At 40.2% G+C, this 26,747-nt stretch overlaps 1 protein-coding gene across 4 annotated transcripts in view; it reads left to right on the top strand.

Annotated features, from left to right (window-relative positions):
• arhgap32b (Rho GTPase activating protein 32b) overlaps window positions 1-26,747 on the top strand; it is a 168,635-nt gene that overhangs the window by 41,933 nt on the left and 99,955 nt on the right. For 3 of the 4 annotated variants that reach the window (XM_084730651.1, XM_084730650.1, XM_084730648.1), the window contains exon 2: window positions 7,919-8,241. In XM_084730651.1, the coding sequence (XP_084586777.1) occupies window positions 8,147-8,241 (95 nt within the window). In that variant the 5' untranslated portion in view covers window positions 7,919-8,146. The remainder of the gene's footprint in view (window positions 1-7,918; window positions 8,242-26,747) is intronic. The other variant, XM_084730649.1, reaches the window with a different exon arrangement.

Here is a 26,747-nt window from a genome sequence, read left to right as displayed (position 1 = left end):
ACACTTTACCCAACATTAGCTTACTGCAGCAAATGAAACTGAATGACTGCTGGAATATGGTGATAAATAAGGCAGTATTAAGCTCAGAGGATTGCAAATTTAGGCCTGGCAGGCTGCCATGTTTGACTGAATGTAGTAAACACACTGCTTTGTATTTGATAAGCAAGTAGTACAAATTGCTAATAGCTGTACAGTTTAGACAAGAGATGAACTTATTGGTCGGTTGACACTTATGCTTATCACTTGTGAGAATTAAATCCCCAGTTAATCTGAATGGACAGTAAATACTGTAGCAGGAAAGTCCCCAGAACAATAAAATGTGACAGTAAACGCAGCACGTTGAATTTGTTCTGTAGGCTCCTGCATTATTACACTGAATTTAACAGCTGATGAATTTTTAATCACAGTTGTGATCATTTTAATGCCACTGGCTGATCAGTAATAGTAATAATGTGCGCAGTACAAATAGAAGGACAAACATCCAGTGTATGCTGCCCAGATTAAGACCAATGGTAACGATAGCAGGAATTAAGAAAGGTCACCGACCCTGCCGCACACCATCTGTTGTTTGGGTTGACTGACATGTCTCAATCTCAAACTGCTTTTGCTTCAGTCATTAGGGAATTTAACCATATGCCAAAAGTAAGCACTCACCTCTAACTGAAAAATCCATGACTCATATTTGGCCTCGTTATAGAATTTCTGTCTGTATTTTCTCTTTAAATCGTAGCTGCAGTGTCTTACATTGGAAGGAACATGTAAGTGAACTTTGCCTTCAGTATTGATTTCATGTAGAGGGACTGGTGCATTTACATGACTCACTCGTGTACTTCACAGCCGGGGAGTTCAGAATGAGAGCGAGTCTGCTGTGAGAGGAAATGCAGCCATAGCAGCAAGATGTCAACCAGAAATTTCCAGACTTCATGGGATGTAAACGCATCTTTTATGTTGGTACTGTTCATGTGGCACCTGATTTTGATTTAGTTTTTAGTGTTTTAGTCTTATTACAAATATGATTAATAGTTTTATTTAAAATTTAGTTATTTTCGACAGAAACTAAATGCATGTTAGTCTCAATTTATTCGAGGCTACAGCTGTCACCATATTTGATGTGTCCAATTACCATGGTTACAGCTGCTGTTCTGTTCTATAGAGAGGTGAGTGGAAAAGGCATTGTTCACTTGTTTATACCAGACTGTACAATTTGCACAGACAACGTCCGTGTTCTGCATTAACACAACAGGCTGACTCTGATCACTAAATCCAGTCGTCCTTCCCAAACTCTGCTGTGTGAACAGAGCGGCTCCCTCACTATCAGTCTTGCTCGTCTGGCATTTGAAAGTAACATTAATTTTACACCCACGTACAGTGTGGCTCTTGATAAAGTTACTTTAACTTTAGCGTACCATTTTATAAATGTTGGAGAGCTGCCTGCATGTTTTCTTAGGTTCACCCAGCTGTTTTGTTGCTCCTTTTTCTCTAAATTCTCAGTGGCATTGTAAGAGAATTTAGTTGATAAGTCTATTACTTTCTTCATTCCAAGAACTGGTTATATTGGGTAGCGTTACTGGCAGAGACAAAACTATGCTGAAAAAAAATACTAAAGTAACATCTGAAAAGGACAGTTTTTGGTGGTGGAGGATACTGTTTCACTTATCAGGTGGATACAGTGTGCAGTTCCACAGATGCCTGTTGGTCATTGGATAGGACTTTGAATTAAAATAATAATTAGCCCTTGATTAGTTTTTTGTTGATAAAATAACAATACATTTCATCATACTTTTTATTTCTTTTAATCTTGTGTTTGTTGTGGAATAAAGCAATTATTTATTAGGTGGGTTTTGATGACTTTACACTTGACAGAACTCGACAGATTTGTAACTTCACTTGGATTTTAACACCAGTGACTTGTGACTTCGCTTGAACTTGAGTCTTTTGACTCAAAAATACTTGATACCTTCACCCAAGCCTGAAGATGATAAAAGTGTGAAATGAATGAACTCTCAATTTCCTTCATTTCCTGAACCTTAATGCTATCCATTCTCATCAAGTCCACACTTAATTCCCCTGATCCACTTTGTTTAAACCAATCTGACAGCATCCAATCAAGTTGCAGGACAAAACCATGAAACTAAAGTTAGGTTACTGAGCTCCAGTTGTAAAAATGATACCAAAGATAGTTTTGTTTCCGTACAAAAACCATGCGGTCATCAACAAACTGCAGAATGCAAAATGTGCAGGTTGAACATTACAGAGTGAAACACAGCAACATCAAATTTTGTTTGACATTTAAAGTCGCACAAAGAACGATAGGTGAGGGGTCTGCTGTTAAAATTACTTTTGGGTTTAGCACTTGGAACTTGATGTGGGACTTACCTGTTTTAATATGGGGTTTGACTGGGGGAATTTGAATTTGCATATGATGATGTCCATAATGAAACACTGCGATCAGATGAACATGTGGTTAAACAGAAAGTCTATCTCAGTCCCAACAGATGTCATTACAAAACATGCATTTTGAAAAAAACAAAAACAATGTTTGTACATTCCTTTTAAGCTTTTGGCCTAAATAAACCCAGAACGGCCTTGTCAGACACTGTTAAGTTGGACAAGTTCAACATATCCTGACTCAGAGCTGTGGTATGTTGGATTCTAACATTGTCATCAGTTATGCCGCCCTCCTGATGAGAGCGAAGGATGTTTACTGTGTAGGGACTATTCAGTCTTGATTGTTAATCTCCTCGGAGCCGAGGCTCTGTCCTCTCCCAAGGTCGGCCATTTTATGGGTTTTCTGCTGCATCAGGTATTTGTGGGAAGCTCAGCCTGCTTTGCCCTGCCTGCCTGCCTGGCATACACAAACTCACTTCCCCTTCTAACTAATGCACGCACTTTATTCCCTCTGCACACAATAACAAAAGAGATGTGTGTTTTCCAGCCCGCAGCGTATGCATACAGGCGCTGCCACACAAGACTGGTTGAGCTCCTGTCCTTCCAGCTGTTTGCGGGTGATTTACTGGGCAGGAGGTTACTGTAAACCCAGGACATGAGATGAATTTCAACATGTAGCCACAACTCACCCGGCCTTCGTGCACATGTCACAGCGCTCACTTGTTCATAGCAGTCGATATGACCACGCGCTGCAGTTGTCTGGTCAATACTGTGTTGGCTTAAATAGATGAACTGAGCCGCTGAGGACGTATAGGAGTTGATAATCTTTCCACGCAGGCTGTCTGGATCTTCTTATGCCGTGGACGATCACAGGTCAAAACACGGTGATGCATTAGTTTTTGATTGGTTCAGAGGGAGGCTTTATCACTCATGATTCATTCTGTTGCCTTGATATTTTTAGAAAAAAGATCCCTGAATCACTTTGAATGAAAAACTTTAGTAAAGATGTAAAATTAACGCCAGCATTTTAGAGAGATTCCTGTTACAGTAAAAGAAAAAAAATCTGTATTTTAGAATAGATACATTTGTTTTCTGCTTGTGTCTATTGTTACAAACAGTATGTATATTACAGTATGTGTGAAGCTTTTTTGGCTAAATTGTACAGCACACAGAGCCCTGGGGATTATATATGCCCAGTGAGTCTTCCTCAGATGTAGAACCAGCTGCTTCAGTGTGGCCTGCGAGGATCCTTTCCTCCCACGCTTTCTCCTCCTGCGCCCCCCCTCCCACCTTCCCTCCATCTCTCTCCTCTCGGCGTCATCCTCCTGGGATTTAAGCGCATAGCCATTGACTGCCACAGAAAAAAAAAAAAAAACAGGCAGCGTGGACTTTTCTCTCCTCCCCTGTTTTATTGGGTCATTCCTGCTGCGTCCCTGCCGTCTATTTTCGTCTGCTGACAACGTCACATTTGAATTTCTCTGGGAGTTTGTCATGTGGCGGCTCGTATTATAGCAATAATACCCGAGAGGGCGTTCTCTGCTGTGATTATGGGTACACTGATGATTCAGTGGATAGGAGATGAGCACTGTTGATAGCCTCAAAGTAACCTTAATCGCAGTAAATGTGTGTTTTAAATGACAGATAGCAACACATGTACTGTGTGGAAAGTAGTGTGCATACATAAAAATAAATGAGAACATAAGAAGAGATGCTTACTGGTTGTCTGATTGGTAGGAACTGGGATAAATAACTGGGAGAAGAGTCAGTTCTAAATGTCTGGAGGCCTTTCTTTTTAATACGGTTAAAGGGGAGCTATGCTTTCCCTTATTTTCTATATTATACATAATGTGTCGATGTTGGATGTTCATATTTAATGTAGCCAAAATTTCAAATAATGAAGTAAACGTGTGTGAAAGTAACCCCTGTTAGCAAAAAGCTCAGGTTGCAGACTGATCTGTGGGGTTGGGACGATACACTTATCTCCTGATTTGTTACTATCACAATACTTGGGTGCTGATTCTGTATGTATTGCGATTTTATATTATGATTGATTGTGATTTTTGTTTGTGTTTAGAACACTGCCATGGGAAAAAGACTGTATAACATAATTCATATTTCCAAAAACAGTCCACATTATATGTTAGTCAATCTTTGAATTTTTACTTCAGTAGCTTCATTACTATGTATACTGCATATAAAAGTAGTAGAAGTAAACTTAAGCTGTTCCTGCTCATCAAGCTGGTGCCATAAGAAAATAATAAATAAACTAGCAACATGAACAGAGTCCCTGGAAACTGTGCACAGCACAATGTGAGCTTTTAGAATAATGTCCTTTACATGGGAAATTGAACTTTTCAACTGTACTTTCAAAGCCTTGGAGTTGTCTGCATATAAACATGGTAAATAAAATGTACAATAGAATGAATAAAAAGTATACTTTTTGAAGTAGAACTGATACATCAAGCTGTTCCTGTTCACAAAGTAGTCAGTAATAAATAAAATATAAATATGTGCTTTGCCCTCTCCTGCCAAGACCTGACCCTTTGAGGTTGCTGTAGCTGCTCAGTGTGGAGTGTTGAAGCCAGACTAATTGAGTTAGTAATGTGAAATCTCGTGGTGGTCCAAAGCTCCTGTGTCAGCTGATAGAGCCACTAGCTTCAGGCTAACAAGGCTATCTAGCTAATTTAGTTACACTTAGCAGCAGCTAACAGTTACTTTAACAACAGGTAAAGCTGTCTGTCAGGGTATTCTATAAATCATCAAGTTCTCCTTAAAATTTGACCCAGTTTCACCAAAATGAATGAAGTTGTGTTTTGTGTACAGTAATCTGGTCTCGTCATATTCATATACCAACAAGCACACAGACAGGATGAACTGAGGGGCTGCATAAAAGGCCAGTGTGAGATAAGTAAGGAATTTTTAAAACTGTGAATCATGCAAAGCTATTCCACTGGAGTCCCAGACTAAAAATTTAGAGCTGGAAATGAGCATATTAGTTCCCCTTTCAACGTGCTTTTTAGAGCTGAAATGATGAGTTGATTAGTGTATAGCTGATAGACAAATAAACGGCAGCAATTTTGATAAGTGATGAATTTTAAAGTCACTTTTCAAGCAAATGTGCCAGACGTTCCATTGTTCTAGATTCACAAATGTGAGATTGTCACTTTGGGCTTCAGGAAATTGTTACTTTGGATTTTTGACTATTTTTGCATTTTACAGACTCATCACTGGAATCGCTGATTGCAGCACATGCTGATGCAGACATTCTTCAACATCTGCTTGTCTGAGATAGAAATCACTGTCTTTACTTCCATGTTGTCTTTCCTGTATCAAAGCATGAAGCCACACAGCACTGCAATACCATCAATACAATGTTCTTAATACTTATGTCATATCCTACATGTCAGATTTGTTTTGTGGACAAAAAAATAGAATGCTTTCCAAGCATTAGTAATGGGGCAAGGTTCACAAGCTAGCTGCGAGTATTGCTGACTTGAAGCTATTCTGGGAACATACTGTAGTGCCTTATGTTTGTCTGAGCCTTCCAAAGTCTGTTGTGTTTGCAGAAATCTTATAGTAAGTTTCGTTTTGCATAACAACAACAACAACAAGTGGTCCTAGGCTGTGTGGGATTATGTTGCATTTGAATATTAGTCTCGGGTGAGGAATTGCTTGAAATTTACATTTGACGGTTGACACTTGAAACTAGTCTGACTCACCGGATGAAGACTGTGGGTATAAACCTGCCATTTGCGGCTTATTTCAGACAGCATCTGCTCTCTGCCCCTACACATGGGAAACAACAACGACCTCAGAGCTTGCAACCTACATGCTGAAAATGGCGAGGTAGCACCTGGTTGCCACCTCGTGCAAATGTTCCACCAAAACAAGTTACTCCCCAACACTGTTTAGCAGTGGTACCATTGCTGCATCTTGGGCTTGGCACCACATAAGACGATTTTGCTTGGTTTGAAGAAATCCGTACAAGCCATAGCAATCTTTCCCTTGTAACAGAATGACACTGTGTGGTTAAAGCAAAGCAGACATATTGGTCATCTGATTATGTCAGCCAATCACAGGTATATCAGTGTATATGTTGACTTGTTCCAATGTGACAACTAATATATAATTTAAACACATATTTTTGGGGCAGCCACCTGGCAGACAGAGTAATGACTCAAAAAATAACCACACAACTCTCAAAAACATGGGAATAAATAACTTAACAAGAAGAGATACTTGTCGACTTGTCAACGCTATGGACAATGTGTACTTTCGAATTAAGTCGCTAAGTTACAAACTCGCTTTTTGACCGCTTCACACCTTCTGTCCACACCTGAACCTGTCATGTCTTCAGAGTTCTGGTCGGAGCCACTGTAACACTACATCGCCTCAGTACTGTATTCTCTTCTCCTGCAACTGGCCTCTATTGATCTCATAGGCTGTATCCCCGAGCTAACTTGCTCATGGTAGATACAGCACAGTTAACAGCAGTCCGCTGGCTGTGTCTAATGATAAATGAAAACATGGTTGACTAAGACGCTTGGCACTGGCTAACAGTTAACTTGACTATTAGGGTACAGCCCTATATTATAGTTTAATAGGTAGAGTTGATCTAGAGCTGCAGCAATTGGTAAATAATTGTAAATAAAGCGATTAATGAATTGGTCGCCAACTATTTAAGTAAAAAAGTAAAAGTTCTCTGATTCCAGCTTCTTAAATGTGAATATCTTGTGGTTTCTTTACTCCTTTGCTGAGTATCTTTGGGTTATGGGTAAAACAAGACATTTGAGGATGTCACCGTGAGCTTTGGGAAACTCTGATCGAACAACTATCAATCGATTAATTGAGAATGTAATTGACAATGACAGTCAGACATCATTAGTTGCAGCCCTAGTTTTATAATTTTTCTTAATTCAAATATTTTTAACATTAAAACTACCAGTGAGTATTGGAATTTATTTTTGCTCATTAGTATCGGTATCTTCATTGCTCTCTAATGTGTGGACCCAGGTCTTTCTCCAGCGATGTGAAGGTCTGCCTGTGTGAGACTAACTTGAAACATTGAGCACTGAGCTCATCTTTTTTGCATGAAAGCTGTCAGTAAGTTAGTGAACGTCTGGACAGCCTTCTGTTGTAGATGAGATAGAAAGAAAATGTCATTTTGAATTAAATCTGGCTTATCTGCAAAAGAACGGACTTGACCGTTGCTTGTTGTGGGTTGAGGATAGAGACCTCAGCGAGCAGAGCGCAGTCACACCACAGGGCAGCAGGGAAGCCCATGCTGGTGTTTGACTGTTGATTCACACTGGAATGTGTGTGCCAGAATCTCCATGTGTTAACAGCGAAGTGAAATCCTCCATCAGCATGACTTATTTGATCTACAGACTACACACACAATTAATGATTTTCTATCTCTCTCTTTCTCTCTCTCCCCTCCCCTCTCCGACCCTCTCTCATCCTGCTCCCATGCCAATCTTCCCGCTCATTTCCCTCCTCTCCCTTTTTCAACACTCATCTTTTTTCACAGCCTCGTCTCCTCTCTCATTATTCCCCACATTCCTCTGCTGTTTTCCCCCCTGTCATCCTCCCTCCTGCCTCTACATGTGATTTCTTTTATCTCATTCGTTTCTTTCTCCCTCCTGATCTACCTCTTCACATCCTCCCCTCCTCTCCCTCCCTCCCTCCTCTCCCTCCTCCCTCCCCCTCCCTCTCTCAGCTTTCTCTGGCAGGCTGCTCATTGCAGTGAGTCAGTATCATGGAGGCAGGCAGCGGGGCTGCCGCAGCGGTGGGGAGTGCAGCACTAGGACTGCTGGGAGCCACAGCCACGTCCAGCCATGACATCTTGGACAGGTAAGAAAGAGCACGGGATGAGGCCGGTGCACGCCCTCAGGAGCCGACTGCCCCCGTTTTCCATCAGAGTGAAGAAGAGGGGAGGAAGAGTGTGAATGTGAGTGTATGTATGGAGAGAAGAGGAGGACCACACCTTGGGTTGTGGTTTGGTGAGCATGCTAGTTTGTTTATAGTCAGAATAGGGGGCATGGAGAGTGTGTTGATGTGTGTTTTGAGTGTGTGTGTGTGTATATCTCCCTATGCTTTCTGTGCATGTGTGTGTCTTCCTCTGTATCATTCCTCTCACTGTATGTGAGGCTAACACTCAGGTTTTGACAGTTGGAGAATCTGGTTTGTGCTCGTAGCAGCACCAGTGTATAAAGTGAGTGTGCATGTGTGTGTGCGTGCATGTGCCGGAGTATGTGTGTGTGTGTGTGTGTGTGTGTGTGATAGAAGGGGGGTGTTACTTGGCTTCCTCAATGCCTCAAGGAGAAATGACAGCAGGGTATGCGCATGCAGGGGAGGAGGGGGAGGCAATCGGTAGACGTGCCTGAGCGCCGTAGCTGAGCCGATAGGGCGAGTTTGCACAGTCACCACCCCACCCCCTGTTTAACCCCCACCCTCACCCCATCAGCCCATAGCAACTGGGTGACAGCCATCACTAACCGTCACCGCTGGAAACCCCTCATTCAGATTTCCTTCACCAAGTGACGGAGCTGGTTGGCTCCCAGCTCCGACCGACCACTGGCTCCAGCAAGGGGCCGAGTGTATCAGCTTACAGCTAGTTACGTCATCATTACAGCTGTACACCCACATGCCTGTGCACTGTCATCACACACACACACACACCCTCAAGCATGTACATTCACAAATACACATATAAACGTGTATCCAGTAGACATACACATGCTTGACAGGGATGTTTTAGGACAAACATCACTTTCACAAGTGCAGGTGATGAATGCACACACAACAGCCATTAATCTTTGTTGTTAGGGGCTTCTCTGCATGTTTCTCCATGCACGGCGAGCTCACTCGTCATTAGGGCTGGGTAAAAGACTACGATACCAGTACACTTAAAGTGATACTGATACCAATTTAGTGCATTTTTTGCTAGATCTGGATATCACAAGGTTTGAATGCAGGTGTCATTTGACAGGAGAAGTTTCAATACTACTTGGGACTAGGTTATTTCAGTCAATAACTTAAAGGTATTGAGTACCAATACCCAGCCCTCCTCATCATCTGTCAGGTGCTGTTGGATATCAGACCTCAAAATAAATCATATTTTGGCCTTTAATATTTGGGGCATCATGACCAAAATGTAGGGAACTAAGGCTAAAGCCAGTGGTGTGATAACAATAAGTGATCATTTCATTGCATGAAGACAAAACAGTATTAGTACACTTAGCCATTGTCGGTAAACAGTGCAAACACACATTATTAGACAGTAAAACATGAATTACACCAATAAAGTCAGTCAATTAAACCAATAAACTTGTCATACTTTAACTGTTTCTGAGTTTTTTTGTAGTGCGCTCTCCAGGGAAAATATTACACCAAATTCCATTTAAGAAATATAACATTTTTAAGATTCCTTATGTGTCTGCAAAAACACATAACTGCAAACTCAAGATAAAAGGTGTCATATGTCGACAGTCTTCTTGTCAGTTCAGCATCAGTAATAATCCAGAGAGAGAGAGAGCGCACTGGAAAAATGCCACCTTTTACCTGATATTTTCATGTCTGTGACATATTCTACAGATTGAAACTGTAGTGAAAGATGTCATGATGTCAATAACACAATGACATCGCTGTCTATTTTTGCTTAGAATCACTCACACCACAGCGGAGGTGCCAAATCTCTAGGTGCTGATGTAAGCTGTTCTGTGTGAGCTGTGTGGCTTCTCTAACCTGTTCAAACGTTCGCCAGAATGAGAAGCAAGAGGTTCCACAGTGCACACGTGCTGCAGTGCGTTCTGGGCGTGACAGTTTTTAAATGAGAAAATCCACAACATTCAAAACGGGTATGCCACACTTGCCATGTGGATAAAAGGGGCTTTACAGCCACACTCTGACTGTTTGGCTGTGGTATAATTCCTGCCTTGGGATATCACTTTTAGGGCTGAGTATCATTTCAAAATTATGATACTAATACCCTCAACGTACCAAGAGAGTACTTAATTTGATACCTGTTTTTTCTACTTCATTTTATACCCCTAAATGGAAGTGTTTCTGATATAATCCTGCATTTTATGCAGTTATTTTTATTAGCTGCCACAGGCGCATAGTCATTACCATACTTAATATTTTGGTGGCATCTTGGCACGATTAAACACCAACTCCGTCAAATACACCAAGCTCGGCTTCACCACACCACAGACTGCATGGATTGTAGCTGCTGCTGCAGTGAGCCAATCACACGTCACATTATATCAAAGAACCGTTGCAGTGATTGGCTGTGGGCAAAACCATGTAATTTTTTTCTAGAGTACAAAAAGTATCAATTGCAGGTATCGTTTGACTGGAGAAGTTTCGATACTACTTGATACCTTGAAGGCATCGAACACTGATACCTAGCCTTACTTCGCTGAAATGTTTAGGACAAACATCGCTGACACACATGTAGGTGATAAACACAGCACACACACACACACAGCAAACAGCCATTAATCTTTGTCGTCAGGGGCTCCCGCGCACGTCTCCCCGACATGTGCACGGCGAGCTCTCTCATCATCCATCTATCAGGTGCTGTTGGGATATCACTTATCTCCTCTACATTACAGTTGTTACTCTCTCTGCCAATGAGGGATAACTAATCTCCCAACACCTCCTGGGGATCTCCTTTGACACACTGTACAATCAGAGATGGAAATTAAGTCCGTGACTCATTTGGCTGTCGTTTCCTTACTATTTCTGTTAGTCAGCGCTCACATTCTGACTTCAGCAGCTTTCTCTCAAACACACCGAAATATACAGACATGTTCAACTGCATGTTCTCACGCTGTCCAACCAGGTAGCCAATGGATTCTCCCCCCTACATTCTTGCTAAGGCAGCATTGATGTGGGTTTACTCCCACTGCTGGATTAGTTGTGTGTGTGTGTGTGTGTCTGTGTTTGTGTGTGTGTGTATGTGTGTATACACTTGTGTACATCTGTCTGTGTTTTTTTTGCAAATGTGTGCTGATGTTTATTATCTTTTTTTTGGAGGGTGGTGGCGGGGGGGATTACAGTTCAGGCTGCTCAGTCCCTCCACCTGCCCCTCGTACACCGCCCCTCCAGTCCTGAACTGGGTCTAAATCCTGCACCGGGGTTACCATGGCAGCAGCAGCTTAGCATACATTAGACAGCGGTCCAACATTTACTACTGAGAGTGAGTGAGTGAAAAGAAGAGAGGATGAAAAAAAAGAGAGAAAGATGAAGAAGAGAAGGAGGAAATGAAATGTAAAAAGGGAAAAAGATGTTTCTCTCGTGCCGAATAGCTGGTGGATGATGTCATGTACAGTATATATACGAGGGTGTGTGCGTGCTCATTGCAGCAGATAATTTCTTTTATCGGACACGACAGGGAGGGCGTTTGGCCGGGGCTGGGGCATTACAAAAGTTGTCCGGTGAATCCTGGTGGACAGGGGTGGATCAGAGGATCAGCAGCCAGGACGGAGGAGGGCAGATTGGGGACACGAGGCCCCCCCAGGAGGTGACGTAGAGAGGGAAGGAATGAAAATGCTGTTAAAGTAAATACTGTGTGTAATTCCCTAATGTAGTCAGACAGAAGAGTGGACAACAGAGCAGTTCTGTGCAGAGGAGGATGCAACCAAGCTCTCCTGAATCTGTAGCTAAACAGATCATGTAGCTGCTAATTTAAGGTCCGTACATGCAGCGAGGGGTGTAGTTTTCCATGTGCTTGTACAGGGAGTCAATTGAACATAAGGAATTTGTTGTTTTTAGTAATTAAATTGGCATTGAGCTAAGCAAGTTGTGTTTATCTTTTATTTTAGGTTGTAGGCTTAATTTTGTCTGGATTCTGATGTTGTCTTATCAAGCCATCATTCTTTTAGTTAAGGGGGTAGCTTCACTGTGCTTGTCCCACTCAGTGTGTGCCAACAGTTGTGTAATGTCATCTGTGACTCTTGAGAAGCTTTGTCAAGTCTGGGAAAACACCCTGATTGCATCACAGTAATGTCATTGGGGTGTTTTTTTGGATTCAGTCTGGAGATTACCAAATGTCTGACAGAAATTCCTGTGTTAGGAATTGTTGGTGGCATTTAGCAGGCAGGGAGGGTCTAAAAATCAAAAATCCTCTCTGTAGTATCCCATGGATACTGTTGCTCATCGTCACTTTGAGCTTTTGCTAACACATCTGAGCAAAGTTAAAGAATTTAAGCTCTTCCACTCCGTCCACTCCCTACCACAGACCCTTTTTGCCATTTTTTAGAGGGACATAGAAGATCAACAGTATATGCCTCACAGAGGTGGTTTACATCATCTGAACCTTAAGATTAAGATGCAGCGTTGTGCCAGGTTTATCTAGTCATAAATCTGTAGTAAATATTGTGTTTTCTTTACGTGCCTATTCAGAATTTGAAGTTTCACAGTGTATAATGGCTTAGAACATTAGGACAGAAGTATATGATGGTTATGCTCTATTATGTCTCATAAGTTAACGCAACATTTAACCATTTATTACACAAATTTGGTGCAAAATGTTTGCATTTTTTACCTCTGGAGAACTGATAAAATTGTCAAATATCTCACCAGAATACCACAGTAAGACACCACTACCTTACAGAACAACATAGAATCGCTTTGGATTGCGAGCACTGTCATTCTGGGATTTGCTCAAAGACACCCTTATTGTCAGTAAGCTATCGACGCCCCAGGTCTCTAGTTTGTGGTTGTGAAGATTCATGAGGCTGTGATTATCTTAGAGGTCATGATAGGTCATTTTATACAGTGATGTCAAGTTTCAAAAAGTGGTCTCACTAAAATGAAATGGCCATTATGGGATTATTTAAAAGAGGTTGTTGTTGAATTCTCAAGATTATGTATTGGCTTGATAATTTTAACATGAGACCGGGCTTTTCTAAATGGATCTTTCTTTTAGACATGTGAAGGTAACACAAGCTTGATCTCTAGTTGGAGCTGCAGCTCATTCGGTTTGTGAAACTGAAATTTTTGATGCAAGCAACAAAAAGGTTTTCTCAACCCCATAACATTTAGATAACATACATGCAAAACATGTTAAAACAGACCTATTATGTGTGAAGAGCATGTGACCTCCAAAGATGATTTTTGTATATATTTTCTCCATCAGTGTCTCCCAGCTACATCACATACTGCACCTGAACAAGCGTGTGGTTGCTCTCACACAACTCCTCCATGTTTTTTCTAGCAATCAATGCTGCACAACAGCCATGCTGCCCTTCAGTGAACAGTTACAAACACAGCTGTCCATTTAATCCATGCCTGAGTTCTGCTGGGGGAAAAAAATAACCATTATAGTCAGTGACCATGCAAGTGTTGAGTCGTTTCTATAAATTTGTATCAACAGCGGAGTAATATTTATGGAGACATCAAGGCATATTTCAGTTTAACACGGATGGCTGGCTGAGCTGATTTTAAATACAACTGGAACATCGCAATAAGCCAGATCAGATTGCTCGGGTAGTTTCCTCTTGTAGGAAGACACCAATTCATAAAGTTACTGGTGTAAATATCTGGATGACAGAAGCTAATAGAAACAGGAACAGATAGACAATTGACTCGTGTCTCGTCTACTATGCCATATGCAGGCCAGATAAACGGCCTCAGTGGGATAGGAGCTTAAACTGCTGGCTGACTGGAGAGTCTTCCAGCCAGTGGACGAGGTCCAGAACATGCATAAGGTTGAAATCCTGTGCGCTGCCTACTAATGGCTTCCTCCCTGTTTTTTCCCCTGCTTGTTGCTTTCCACGGCTTTTCCTTCGCAGTGGAAAGGAAACATGCAGGGCCCAATAACTGATTTGACTTTTGATTATGTACTCAGGAGGACAGGCTACCATGAACTCATGTATCATTAGAGGTCCTGAATGCACTGGTTCCCAATCTGGGGTCCAGGACCCCCTTGGGAGGGCACCAGAAGTCACAGGGGGTCCCCAAGACTTAGTCTGCTCTAGGTCCTCAGAATCAGATTTGCACATGTTAACTAAAAGCACAATTTCAGGGTTCGTACGCCTTTTCCAGAGTCAAATTCAAGTGCTTTTCAAGGATTTTCAATCTTTCCCAGCACCTTATAGTTGTGATAAATGACATGTTTATATACAAAATGATTATTTCACCTCTTCATTGCATTAAACCAGATGTTATTGTGCTATTGCCAACTAAAATGATGTTTTGTGACAGAAAGTTTAATGTCAAAATGTGTCACCTGTCAACGAGACTTCCTATTAGGGTTATGCATTTTATGCATTTTCCTTAGTTGAAAATGCAAACAATTGATTAACTGATGAATCATTAATAATTAATATAGCTATAAAATAAATGTCTTTTCTCTGGTTTTCTCATTTTCTTTTTTTTTCTTCTATATTTTTTTTTTTCTTATTTTAAGTTTAGTTTTAATTTTCCTTATCCAGTGAATGGCTCCACCAGACTAAACAATGTCAAATAAGGTGCAATCAGTTAATTAATTAATTAACAATTAATACATGTTTAATCAGTTAAATTATCAGCTTAGGTACACGTGGGGGGGACTCCAAGAAAAAGGAAAAAGGAAGGTTGGGAAGCACTGCTCTAATGAGTTGTATCTTATTTACTGAGACTGTCTCGACTCGTCCACTCTTAGGTTTATAGTAGGACTGAGGCTTGGGAGGTATCCAGGTGTTATTGTATACCAGGATATTTAGAACTCCTGAAGGTATGATTTTCAATACCGTCATTGTGAATAATAGGAGAATTATTCGTAGGCAGAAAAGAAATAATTGGCTTATTATTCCTGCTCTGTAGTCTCGGTCTCCTAGCTAATAAATTAAATATGACCAGATATGAATCATGAAAATATTGTCAAGTAAGCTTGATTTTTAGACTGACTTGATCTCTTCCAACTACAAAATCAGTTAATTAGCCACATGATACTCCTACTAATTACCTTTGTACAGTTAGATGATGTTTTGGTATCCACGGCAACAAGTGTCATCTGGTCCTTTAGAGTAAGGTTGCTTATGTTTGTTAACTCAGCAGTTCCCAAACTTTTTCTGGCATGCCCCTCTTTACAGAAGCCAAAAAACAAAAGTTCAGGCCCCATTAACAATACTTGGGGATGGAACTGATTAAAAAAAAGTTAAAATTCAAAAGTTGAACTTTAGTGAAATAAAGATTTGCAAGATAGAATCAGCAAACTCTTGTGTTTTTATTTCCCCTAAATAGATCATATTTATTCAAATTTGTGTAACTTTTTATTTCTCCCCTGGTCTTCTATGCCCCTGCAGTGGCTCTGCAACCCCTCAGAGGGGCCTGCCCCCCAGTTTGGGAACCACAGCATTATTCAATGGGCCAGAAATATTTAAACCTAGCAAGACACACAACATTGTTCACTAGACAATGCCATATATTACTTCTATTACCTCATTTATGGTATATCCCAGTAAAATGTCAGGAAGGTATGAAAAAATAGATACCACCCTAACTTATCTAATTGTCATTTGTGTTTAAAGTTATGATTGTCATTTGAATTATGATGTCATTTTCATTACAGGATAAGATTGTACTAAAGAGTATAGCAAACCATTAAAAGAATCATGTCAAATAACACAGCTGCTTGTTGTTTTCAGCAGTCAGCCAGAGAAAAGAAAACTTCTGGTGTTATGGATAAAACCGAACAGTTAAGTCTACATTTATTAAGTTATTACAGTAGTGATATGCTGGGCATTACTCAGAAACATTTAAATATAATTATGAGATTCACAACAGCTACACATTTGGCCAGTTTTGGTGAGCTGACAAGTAAATAAATCACATCTGACAATGTTTTGATATCAGACTCTCAGCCCCAAATGCTTCCTGCTGTCAGCTCTGCTCTGTAGCGGCTTTAGCTTCACAGACTGACGGGACAGACTGCTTTACATCCCAGAATCCTGCGGGCCTCATTTCAGTATCAGTTTTTAGGTGATGGGATTAAAACAATGGTATGTTTTTGTTGCTTTAAAGTTTAACTGGCAGCTTCTGACGACTCTGTTCATCAGCTGTCTGTCATTTCTTTAAAGCCCCCTTCCCACTGGACAAGTAACCCACTAACATCTGGCTTTTGTCTTCAGTGGGAAAGGGTACAATCAGCATTTGTTCCCAGGTCACATGACTCTGAAGTAGTCTCGGGTATTTATTGGCTCCGGCTCTAATTGGCAGTGATGGAAACATGAAACCCAGGTGGACACTGGGGTTGGGCTGAAGGACAGTGCATTGTGATGGCTGACAGTCATCAACTAGTGAGCCTTCTGCCATCCTGGAATTGTGATTTAAAAGCCTTCTGTATTGAGGTAGTGTGTCCCTTCAGAGTTGCAATAAGGCAGGAGCTGTCGGCGAAATTCAGTTTTGGGAGAGAAAATAAAAGAAGGTTTTTCTGCTTGTCATTGCGAATGATGTCTCCAGTTATGCAAACCCAAGATGCTTGGTTACGTTGGTGGCAGCGATGTTTCTTAAAATCGTGCAGTTATTATTTACGCTATTGGTCTCTTAGCTTACCTTCCTTAGTGGTGAGCTACTGACGTTTCTCCCTAGACAGATTTTTTTGCTATGGTAAAGCTTTCCTAATACAGTCAAAAACATCTCCCACAACAACATTGTCCATCGTGATGTTTCTCATTGCCAAACTCTAGTGGACATAGTCATTTTCATCCTTTTTCCGGCACGATGCAATGAAAGCTTTTTGCCTTCGTCAGTAACTTCTGCAACTCATCTCAGTCACTAATATCATTCATATCCATTCAGACAGCGCACGAATATCTCTCCAAATTAGTCTGCATTGAGTTTTAAAGAGGTACTGAAGTAGAAGATTTTTAAAAAGTGACCACCGTAAGCCTCCGTGCTGCTTTCTACTGACCATTGGGTCTACTGGCAATGGGAAAGGAGTTGATCGCCCATTCTTTAGCAGGTTTACCGGTGTTTAAAGAAGAAGTACATGCTAATTGTGGTATAAAAACACTCAAACAACTGCAGAGTTGTTGGTCTAGAGTTGGTGTTTAGGGGATTATTTAGATTGATTATGTAAAAAAAAGACTTGCCACTCTCTTGGTCTTTCAAAAATCAAAAATTAAACAGAGTGGCACCTTCTGCCTTGGTGAAAAAAGCATCTTTTATCAATATGTACAGACATACAAAAGCATGCAGAGTGAGGATAATAACCAGGCCATAGCCAAGGTTTCTTTTTTGTCATTTTTCTAAGTCATAGAACTGACATTAAGCTTCAGTAAATGTACCACCTAATTTGATTACTTCTCTTAAAATGGGCATTGCTACACTTCCCAGCTATCTACCCCTGCCACGTTAGTCTGTGTATACCTGTAACCCTAAGCATCTTTTTATGCCTCAAATCTTTTTTGTTTTCACTTGTACACATAACTACATGCTTGTTTTTTTGGGCTGTGAGCTCTGTGTTTAACTTTTGGTTGCACAGCAGTACAGTAGGGATGACAGAGGTGCTGCTGTTGTGCTTCTGACATGTTAATCTTGTTGCATAGCCAACGAAGACAAGGGGTAACAAGCATCTGCCTTTTATACCTTCTAAGCCACGAAGCAACAAAGAGAGACTCTGAAGTTTCAAACAATAGAAAACATGAAGAGACTGTGCTCTTTGCCTCATGGTATCTGCAGCTCTTGAAAAGTTTTAAAAAAACGCATTTGATTCAGTCTAGGGTAGTTGTCTTAGGGTCAGAGTTTAGTTGATGCTTCTGTATGCGATTGTCGGCTGAGATGTTACACCTATAATCTAAAAGTGGAGTTTGAGTCAGCTCCAGCAGACATTTACTACTTTAAGGTACACTAGCTGGGAAGCTCATTGACTTAGGCATAGACAATAGGCTAGTGTTCTCATTTTTTAATTGGTTTATCAATCCAGCAGTTTTCTGACATGTATATTGTCCCTACTAGTTTTCCAGTACAGGTATTAAAGGGTTCACTCAGCAATGAAAATTCAGTCATTATCTACTCACCCTCCTGCCGATTGAAGGTCGGGTTTATTTTGTTAGTCCCCAAAACTCTGCTGGAGTTTCACAGGAAAACAGCGTTGTACAATCTCCCAATCAATGGAAGTGAACGGTGACCAGTTTTCAAATGGAAAAAACAACCAGGAAAAAAACCCAAAACAAAATGCCTCCATATTGCTCGCCTGTTGTAATCCAAGTCTCTTAAAGCCCTGACATGCCATTTGCACACTGTCACACCACACACACCCAGTTCAGATGTTGTGCATGTGCATGTGAACGTGGCTCCAAGCTAAGAATCTACAGTGAAAATTCAGGCTGAAAACATGGTGTAAATATCATTTCTTTAGTCATTATAGTCATTATACTGTAGAAAAGACAAACGTCTCTGCATTCGATTTCTCAAAAACTCTCCAACTCACACCAAAATAATCTAGATGGATAAATATCTCTATGGGCTGGGGGGTGGTATGTATTTTTTATTTAGGGGTGAACTGTACCTTTAAATAGCATTCTATAATAGTATTCAAAAGTACTTGCAAAGTCTTGAATTGAACTTGGTGAACCCTGGAGAAACCCTGTAGCTTGATTTATCTCCACTTCCCTGCAGCTCTGCAGGTTAACAAAGACATTCCCCGTCATTGACTGAACGTCTTTAGCGACCCCGAAACCAAGCTTGAATTTCACCCTCACAAATTCTGCTGTCACAGCTTCAGCCGGAGGCAGCGAGTAGAAACTCTGACATTACAGCAACATCCACCCGAAAATAAGTTTTTACTAAAGATATTGGATAGCTTGGCCTAGATTTGCCACTGTTCATGTGCTAGTATATCTCCCAGAGCAAGAAAGACGCAGCCGGCACTGTTATCAATCTGTGACTCTTTTAAAGTAAATCTTCTGTCTGGATTAAAGCTCAAACATTCCTTGAGGCTGTAAATCAAACTCATTACAGGGTTCAACGTCAATGCTTTTTTCACCTGCCTTATCAGGCAAGTGGGTCAGAAATCTATTTTCCTTGGGTCAGTTTTTACTTCCCCTAATAAATTGTTTTATTTATTAGTGGATACAAAATTACAACAAAGACTAAAGTTAATTGTCATGTTTAGTCTAGGCTTTCAATTTCTGTAAAATGTCAGATAAAAGTGAAAAATGTCTGTCCCAGTCAAAAAGATATTCAGGTCAAGGGCTGAAAGTAGAATCATTTTTGTCATTTTTGCATGAAGAATTACACTGACAATTAATCCATTGTCAGAATGGTTTAATATTTTTTTTTTCCTTGCCCGATCAGGCAAGTGAGTGACCAGATTAACTTCCCCCTAAAATTACTTCAGCAATTAATACATTTTCAAAATAGTTTAATAATTTAACTTTTCATCAGGCAAGTGAGTTGCCAGAGTCATGATTCATGTTCACAGTTAATGAATTCCTGTCAACATAGGCGAACTCAGGAACATATTTTCAGATAGAAAGGAAAGAAGACTTGTCACACTTTACCTTACTGATCAACCAATAGAAGATCTTGCATGTAAAAGCAAGTCAAACCCTTAAAACTAACAATTATTCAACTTATCTCACAATATTTATAATTATATTATGATATGTAATAATATAATTTGTGGATCATAGTTCCAAAGCACCAAAAGAAACTCTTCTGTGACAAGCATGTGAGACACACTTACCACTATATACAACATACATAACTGCTTCTTAACACATGGTTTATTTTAGCAGAATCACACTTGAAAATTTGAACAGCTTTATTTTCAAAGAGAGAAAGTCATTCAGCCGTGTATTCCTTGTGGATAAATTATTTACTACAAAAAACAAAACAAAAAAAAAACAATTTCAACTAAACCAAAAACACTTTTTAATTCTTTTAGAGCTGAACATGAAGCACTGTGCTCCCCTCAGCCTTCAGTCACCACTCATTGGATATCTCTTTCATCAGACCAGTGCCATAATATTCTCTGGAGGGTATTATTGGCAGTTCTAAAAGTGGCATGTATCCATGTGTGTTCAGTCCAGTACAGAAAACATGCAATGCTCTTAAGAGTTGCTCTCTTATAAACATTGATCACAGCCATCCAAACTGGCAGCACTTGTTGCCTGAGTTTGGCTGCTTTTATTCATTTCCTGCCTCCTAAATAGATTTTTGCTGTTTATCAGGTTTAAAGTGGTTTCAGTTGCAAATAAAAGCTTCTAACATAATTGTCTTTCACATTATAAAAAAAAAATAATATTTTCATTTTTGCCTACCATTCTGGACTCCAGTAACACACACACCCACCCCTTATGAATGCTGCTCATAAAAAGGACTTCGGAAGCTGAAGATATATCTACAGTAGTCAGGACTGGTCACAGGAATTAATTAGATTTTATTAATATGTCACAAATGTACAAATATATACAAAAATCTATGGTGGTGGTGCAGTGGTTAGCACTGAATCTGTCTATCACGTCTCAGGCTGGTTAACTTTAACCAATCAGATCAGTGTTTTCATGGATGCTTCTCGTTGTCCCACACCTGTAGCTGCCAGTAGTCCCTCCTAGGATGCTGACTGGCTGCACCACGTTTGGTGCGGGCACAAATGGATAACTTGAAGTCTGGCAAGATGGATTCTCACGTGATCTCGCAAATCCAGCTGCCTCACGAGGCAACATTTTAGTAGCTGGAAATAGTTCTGGTTTGTTTGTGCTTTTGGTTTTGTTGCGATGAACCACTCCATGTTCTGGAATTAGCTGTGCACAGTGCTTGTGTTTAATACTCCTGCTGCTGTGGTGTAGTATTTTCCTTTGAGAGTGATCAAGTTTCTACAAATGAATCTGCCCCAAAGCATTGCAGCAGAGGTTGTCTGACAGCAGTACTTCCTCTGGCAGATTTCTAAGTGCACATCTCATCCACCGTCAAACCTGTTGGTCTCTGTGGGGGGATTTAACTGTCCATGGCAACTGTTTTGAAATATTAGCACGTAGGATTCACATGATTTCTGTTTGAGGTCGAGCATATGTTGAGTCAGGCATTCAGTGGCGAGGCAGCCTAATAGCAGAGACATGAAAACGTGGTGGCTGAAGATGAATGCAGAGAAAGATTCATGGCTGTCATTTTCTGACCAAAATGGAGCTGCTGTTGCTTCTATGCACCAAAATTGATTGGGTTTTGGAAATGTTTGGAAAGTAGTTAAGTTTAAAACATTTCCTTTAAACGGAAGGTTATTTCTCTTGGAGAGAGAAACATTAGACACAGCAGGCAAGGAGCTTAAGAAGTCTGAGGGAAGCCTTCGTCCTTCCTCCTCCGACAGTTTCTCCTTATATCTAGAAGGGGAGAGGGTAGGCGGACAGCATTCGAGAGTGCTGCTCAACACGAGGTTGAAAAAAGGTTTTCAGGCTGCGGTGTTATTGAGAGCATTTGGAGCAGGTGCAGTAGTTCCTTTCTCCTTACATGCCTCCTCACCAAGGAATGCTGGGAATGCCGGGAGTGCACAGCACTTCTGAACAGAGAAGGTGATACATGGAGAGTGAAGCTTGGCCTGTGTCTCTGGCATCTGAAAGTGCTTCACACTGTGTCAGTCGTTCTCAAGCCTTCCCTGGTAAGTGGTGCTTAAAGCATGTCATTAGAGTCATTGTGGCTGTGGGATGTCAGTCAGTGGGCCAGAGATTCTGGAAGCTTCCTCACAAATGATTTCTTATCACCACATGACAGAGAATCTACATTGCTAAGACAACCACTTTCTTACACTGTGAGATAAACAACAACATGGAATTTTATTTGCGTCTCATTTCTGTTGCACACATGGTGGGATATTTAGAGCACATCACATCATTTTAGCTGCACAGACTTGCAGAGGAATTGTCAAAGAATGATTTAAGTAAACAAACATCTGTTTTTTGTGTTAATATATTATCCTATTTGCTATTATCCACACAAGTGCTCTCTGATAACCACTCTCACACAGTTACACTTTTGCCCTCTGTACATGTTTCTGCTCTGTGTGCCGCCAAACCCTCGGACACTTGTTCAGTGTCTCTCTTGCTCTTTCGACATCTTTGCTCTCTGCTCTAACAAGTTTTCCTACATGCTCACTCCACCTGACAGTGTTACACTCGCCAGGTTTCCGTCCAAACGTAGCACAAATTTTAACCAAATTTGCAAAAAAAATCAGCAAAAGAAAATGCCACTACTGCATCCCAGCACTTGCCAAGTCTGTGTCAGTTTTGTTTTATCTGCAAACCAACTTTTTCATCTCTGAGTTTTTTGCCCTCACAGTGACGTAAGGAAATGCTGGTAGAGTGTTATGAGGGAAAACCACAGTATGTATTTTACACAGTTTACATACCTGGTACTCTGTATCTTTTTAAATTTCCCTTTTTAAGTTAGGTACGTTGCCAGCTAACTTCTGCCAGATAATCAGCAGCTTATTGGCCAACTCAATAATTGTCAGTAACACTTGAAGCATTATAACCAAGGTTTTCAAAGGCTTTATTGTCATATTCAAAAATAAACACAGCACAATGAAATTCTTAGCTTTTAAGAAACGAGAACAGGATGACTGAAGTAGACAAGGCTTAAACAATATAAGAATAGTATGTTCAGTATAAACCAGATTAAAAAAACAGCATGCACAGTATAAAGACAGGATAAACAGTATGTGTAGTATAAATAGTGTCAAAAGTCTGTGCAATGTAAAAACAGTATAGAAACCATTAATGTATCTTCAAAAAATGAATTCTCTAAGCAAACAGAAGGGGTTTTTATTTGCTCAGATTCATTTGTGCTTTACACATTTCCCTACAAAATACAACTTGTGGATAAGTTTTTTATGCTCAAAATGCCTCTTTGTTCACTCAGAGCTGAGAGTCAAATTAGGGATGCTTGACACCATTTTCCCAAGTCCAATATGGGTAACAATACCTTGAGTATCTGTCCATACCGGTACCAGTTCAACATTGTCTTCTTCCCTCTCTCTTAAACAACTGAGCTGTTAATAATACACTGATGCACTTTTCTTAACGTAGCCACCTAAAAACATCATGTTCAAACTGTGAAATAAATATTCTTCTCCCATGAAGGAAGAAATACACAGCCCACAACATGACTCACTTATGCAATACTGCTGCTTCTTTAACTTTCAGCAGCTTTTTTGATTGGTCAGTACCGTTCAGACATTCAAAATCTATATTACTTATCACACTTCTCTCTCTACAGCATGTTGCTCAAAGTTTAGTTAAGCATTTATGCAATCATTTTGGCTAAGGCAGGGTTGGGTAATTATTTTTCATGGGAGACCAGATGAGATGAGATCAGGCTGCCGTGGGCCAGACACTAATAATATTCAGTCCTAATAATGGCCAGATCTCTAATAATGGAATGGTCAAAAGTGGTCTACTGTTGGTCACCTTTTCTGAATTGCCATGTTGAATTGTGATCAAATATTTTGTTGGCAATGTCCAAAACGTGATCTTTTACAGTGTACCATACATGCTGCATGCAGGTAGCAACGATAGTAGCAGCAAAAGTAGAACAACCTAAACAACATGGATGTGCAGCACTGAATGAATAAAGTTACAGTTAAATATAAAAGATACTGTTCATTATTACTCACAATGAACACAGCACTGGCCCCTTTAAAATAAACATTTTATAATGGTTTAATGGTGTACAAAATAGCACAAATAAAATGCCTTATACAAAATCAATCACCACTGTGCAAATGTAAGAATACTCTTTGATGAAAGGTGACAAACTTGCCATATTTATTGTCCTCTGCTTTCAGCCATATGGTAGAAATATCACTACAGAGGACAATTCATTCATTGCCAATGAAGCACCACTAAACCAGCAAGAGCTAAATATTATAACGTAATATTTCCACACCCTATATAAGTGAGTCAGTGTGATAAATGCAACACCTTTTTTTAAGTAATCCAATACAGCAGACTTGAAGTAAATTCTGCCTTTTTTAGACTCAGGTGATGGTTTAAATCTTCCAGTTGTGTTGTGATGTTGAGTACAGCTGTAGGTGATCATCTGCTCTTTACCTGGTTGATGATTTGATTCCTCTGTAAGCACCAGCAAATGAGCTCATCTTTAGACTACAACTGCAAATGTTTTAAAGCCACTACAGGGACGAGCATTTGATACACATAAGAGTTTGATTGAAGCGTCACTTTAAGAATGTCAGAAGATTACTTAGTTTTTTTTTTTGAATATTAATGAATGTTTATCTCCCACTACATTTCTGTTGTAGCACTTTGTTTGCCCTGCCTTATTTTCTCTCTGACCTCTTGCTGAGTAATTTCTAATGAAGGTTATGTTACTGACCTGGTGGGTCCCAAAGCTGTGAAGTATCTGCACTGTTGCTTAAGAATTTCAGTGATCTTTTTCAGCCTCACTGGCTTTAACAAGGTCCACTGGGACTCGGGCTGTGTCGGTGTGTGCGTTCTGTACCTTGTTCAGGATTTGGTGCAGCTGGAGGGAATATAATACATGCAGTCTGCATTTATTTTCATTTTCCATAGCTATGTTTTTGTATTTCATACTAGCAGTGCTCTACTTTTTGATGAACCTTGAATGTATCAGTGTGTTTATTGTCTGATTAAGCAATCTTACATGAGGGTGACCTTTACCATTGTTATTGGCTTGACGGTGATGAAGTCCATATGCCACATTGAAGTGCTAATGACAGCAAAGTTAACCCTCAAGTGTAATATTGCCAATACACAATGATGACTTTTTGCTTGTTATCTCAGTTTCCCTGGAAACACACAGGGTCTGACTCATACCTTGAAAATAATCAGTTACATCAGTAGAACTCCTATGTAATGAAACCTAGTTTACTACTCCAGCAAATAGTCTGAACCTTAGCAATAACCGGCAACAGAGACGATTTATAGTCGCTGTTGAGTCAGCAGCCAGCTTGCGCTAATGTTAATGCTTTGAAGAGATTGTTGGATTTCTCAAACTGAATAAATACCACATACACAAACACTAAACTGCCTTGCTAGCTCAGTCTTGTTCTTAGATATCTGTTGAAAAAAAATTCCATGGACAAATTTGAAATTCACAGCATAATTTACCAAACGAAATATTCTGCTTCAGTACATATTTGTTTTGTTTGTTTAGCCTTTCAAAAACAACATTTTTACACAAAATTGGTTTCTCTCTGGCTTGCTACACACAAAGGAAGCACGTATTAAAGGTTCAGTATATGTTAGTATAGTATATGTTTTCATTAGTGTGCATTCACCTGAAAATAAATAAGAATTGTTGCGTTTTTTGTTACCTTAAAATGAGCTCTTGATATCTACAGAGAGTATGGGTCCCCTTCCATGAGTATCACCATGTTGTACAAAATGTTATTACAGTAGCCCAGAATGGTTGGTTTTCCCTCAATCTGTTGCAATCTCGGTGGCATCTAGGAATGTTATTTTCAGAGAGAGATGTATATTTGTATATTTTCTCTATCAGCTTTTAGCACTGACTTCATGTAGGGCCATGATTATGTTGTCACAGAAAACTAGGGCCGTTATTTCCTTCATGCTGCCATCAGTCTGTGGCTGGCCGGCGCTCAGCTCCCATCAACAAAAAGACATTCGCCTGCTGGCCCCCGTCAAAAGATACTTGCCACTAGGCCTAACAACTTTGTTGGACGGACAAACCAAACACAGACTCGAGATATGGGCTTTTGCTTTGTGCACCAATTTCATGACCATTGTATCTTCTCCTACACACTTGGAAGGGGAGGGTGATGCTGCAAGCTTACCAGTAGATGCCACTAAATCCTCCATGCTGGTCCTTTAATGAGGTGGTCTAGCAGCAGTCTAACAGCACCATGAATTAAATGGCAGTGTGATATTTTTAGTGATGAGCACAGTGTGCTGTCATGCTCATTTGATCACGTTCCAAGTGTCTAGTTGACCAATCAGATCACTTGGTTGGAACTACTTGTTGTAGATGAGTCATTCTTTGAATTAAAAGTTTTATGGGGCAAAAGTCGATTTTGAGCACCATTTGCTTAAAAGGTCCTTGGTTTTTATTGTTCTCTAATGCAGTGGTGTTTTATCTCGTATATTTTCACCCACTGACCAAGTAAATTTCCTTTTTTATTAATGAACTGAACTTGAACATAAACAGCCCCTAAAACTGTCAGTACAGTCTCCGAGCACTACAATCAGGACTTTCATTTTCGTCTGAAGACTACTGGGAAAGCTTCCTTTTTGTATTTGTGAGTTCTGCTGTTTGAATTTGTGGGTATAAAGGCTCAAAATAGTTTTTCTGGGAAATAGTGTCATAATGTGCCTGAATGTTGAAGTCAGATCAGTGAGTAGTAGAGGAGGAGGGTTTTGGGAGAGTGGGGAGAC

This window comes from Lutjanus erythropterus, chromosome 11, assembly GCF_056507025.1.
Source record: "Lutjanus erythropterus isolate fLutEry1 chromosome 11, fLutEry1.hap2, whole genome shotgun sequence".
NCBI classification, from domain to species: domain Eukaryota; kingdom Metazoa; phylum Chordata; class Actinopteri; order Lutjaniformes; family Lutjanidae; genus Lutjanus; species Lutjanus erythropterus.
The sequence above is the reverse complement of the archived record's forward strand: the minus strand, read 5'-3'. Positions and strand labels throughout refer to the sequence as shown.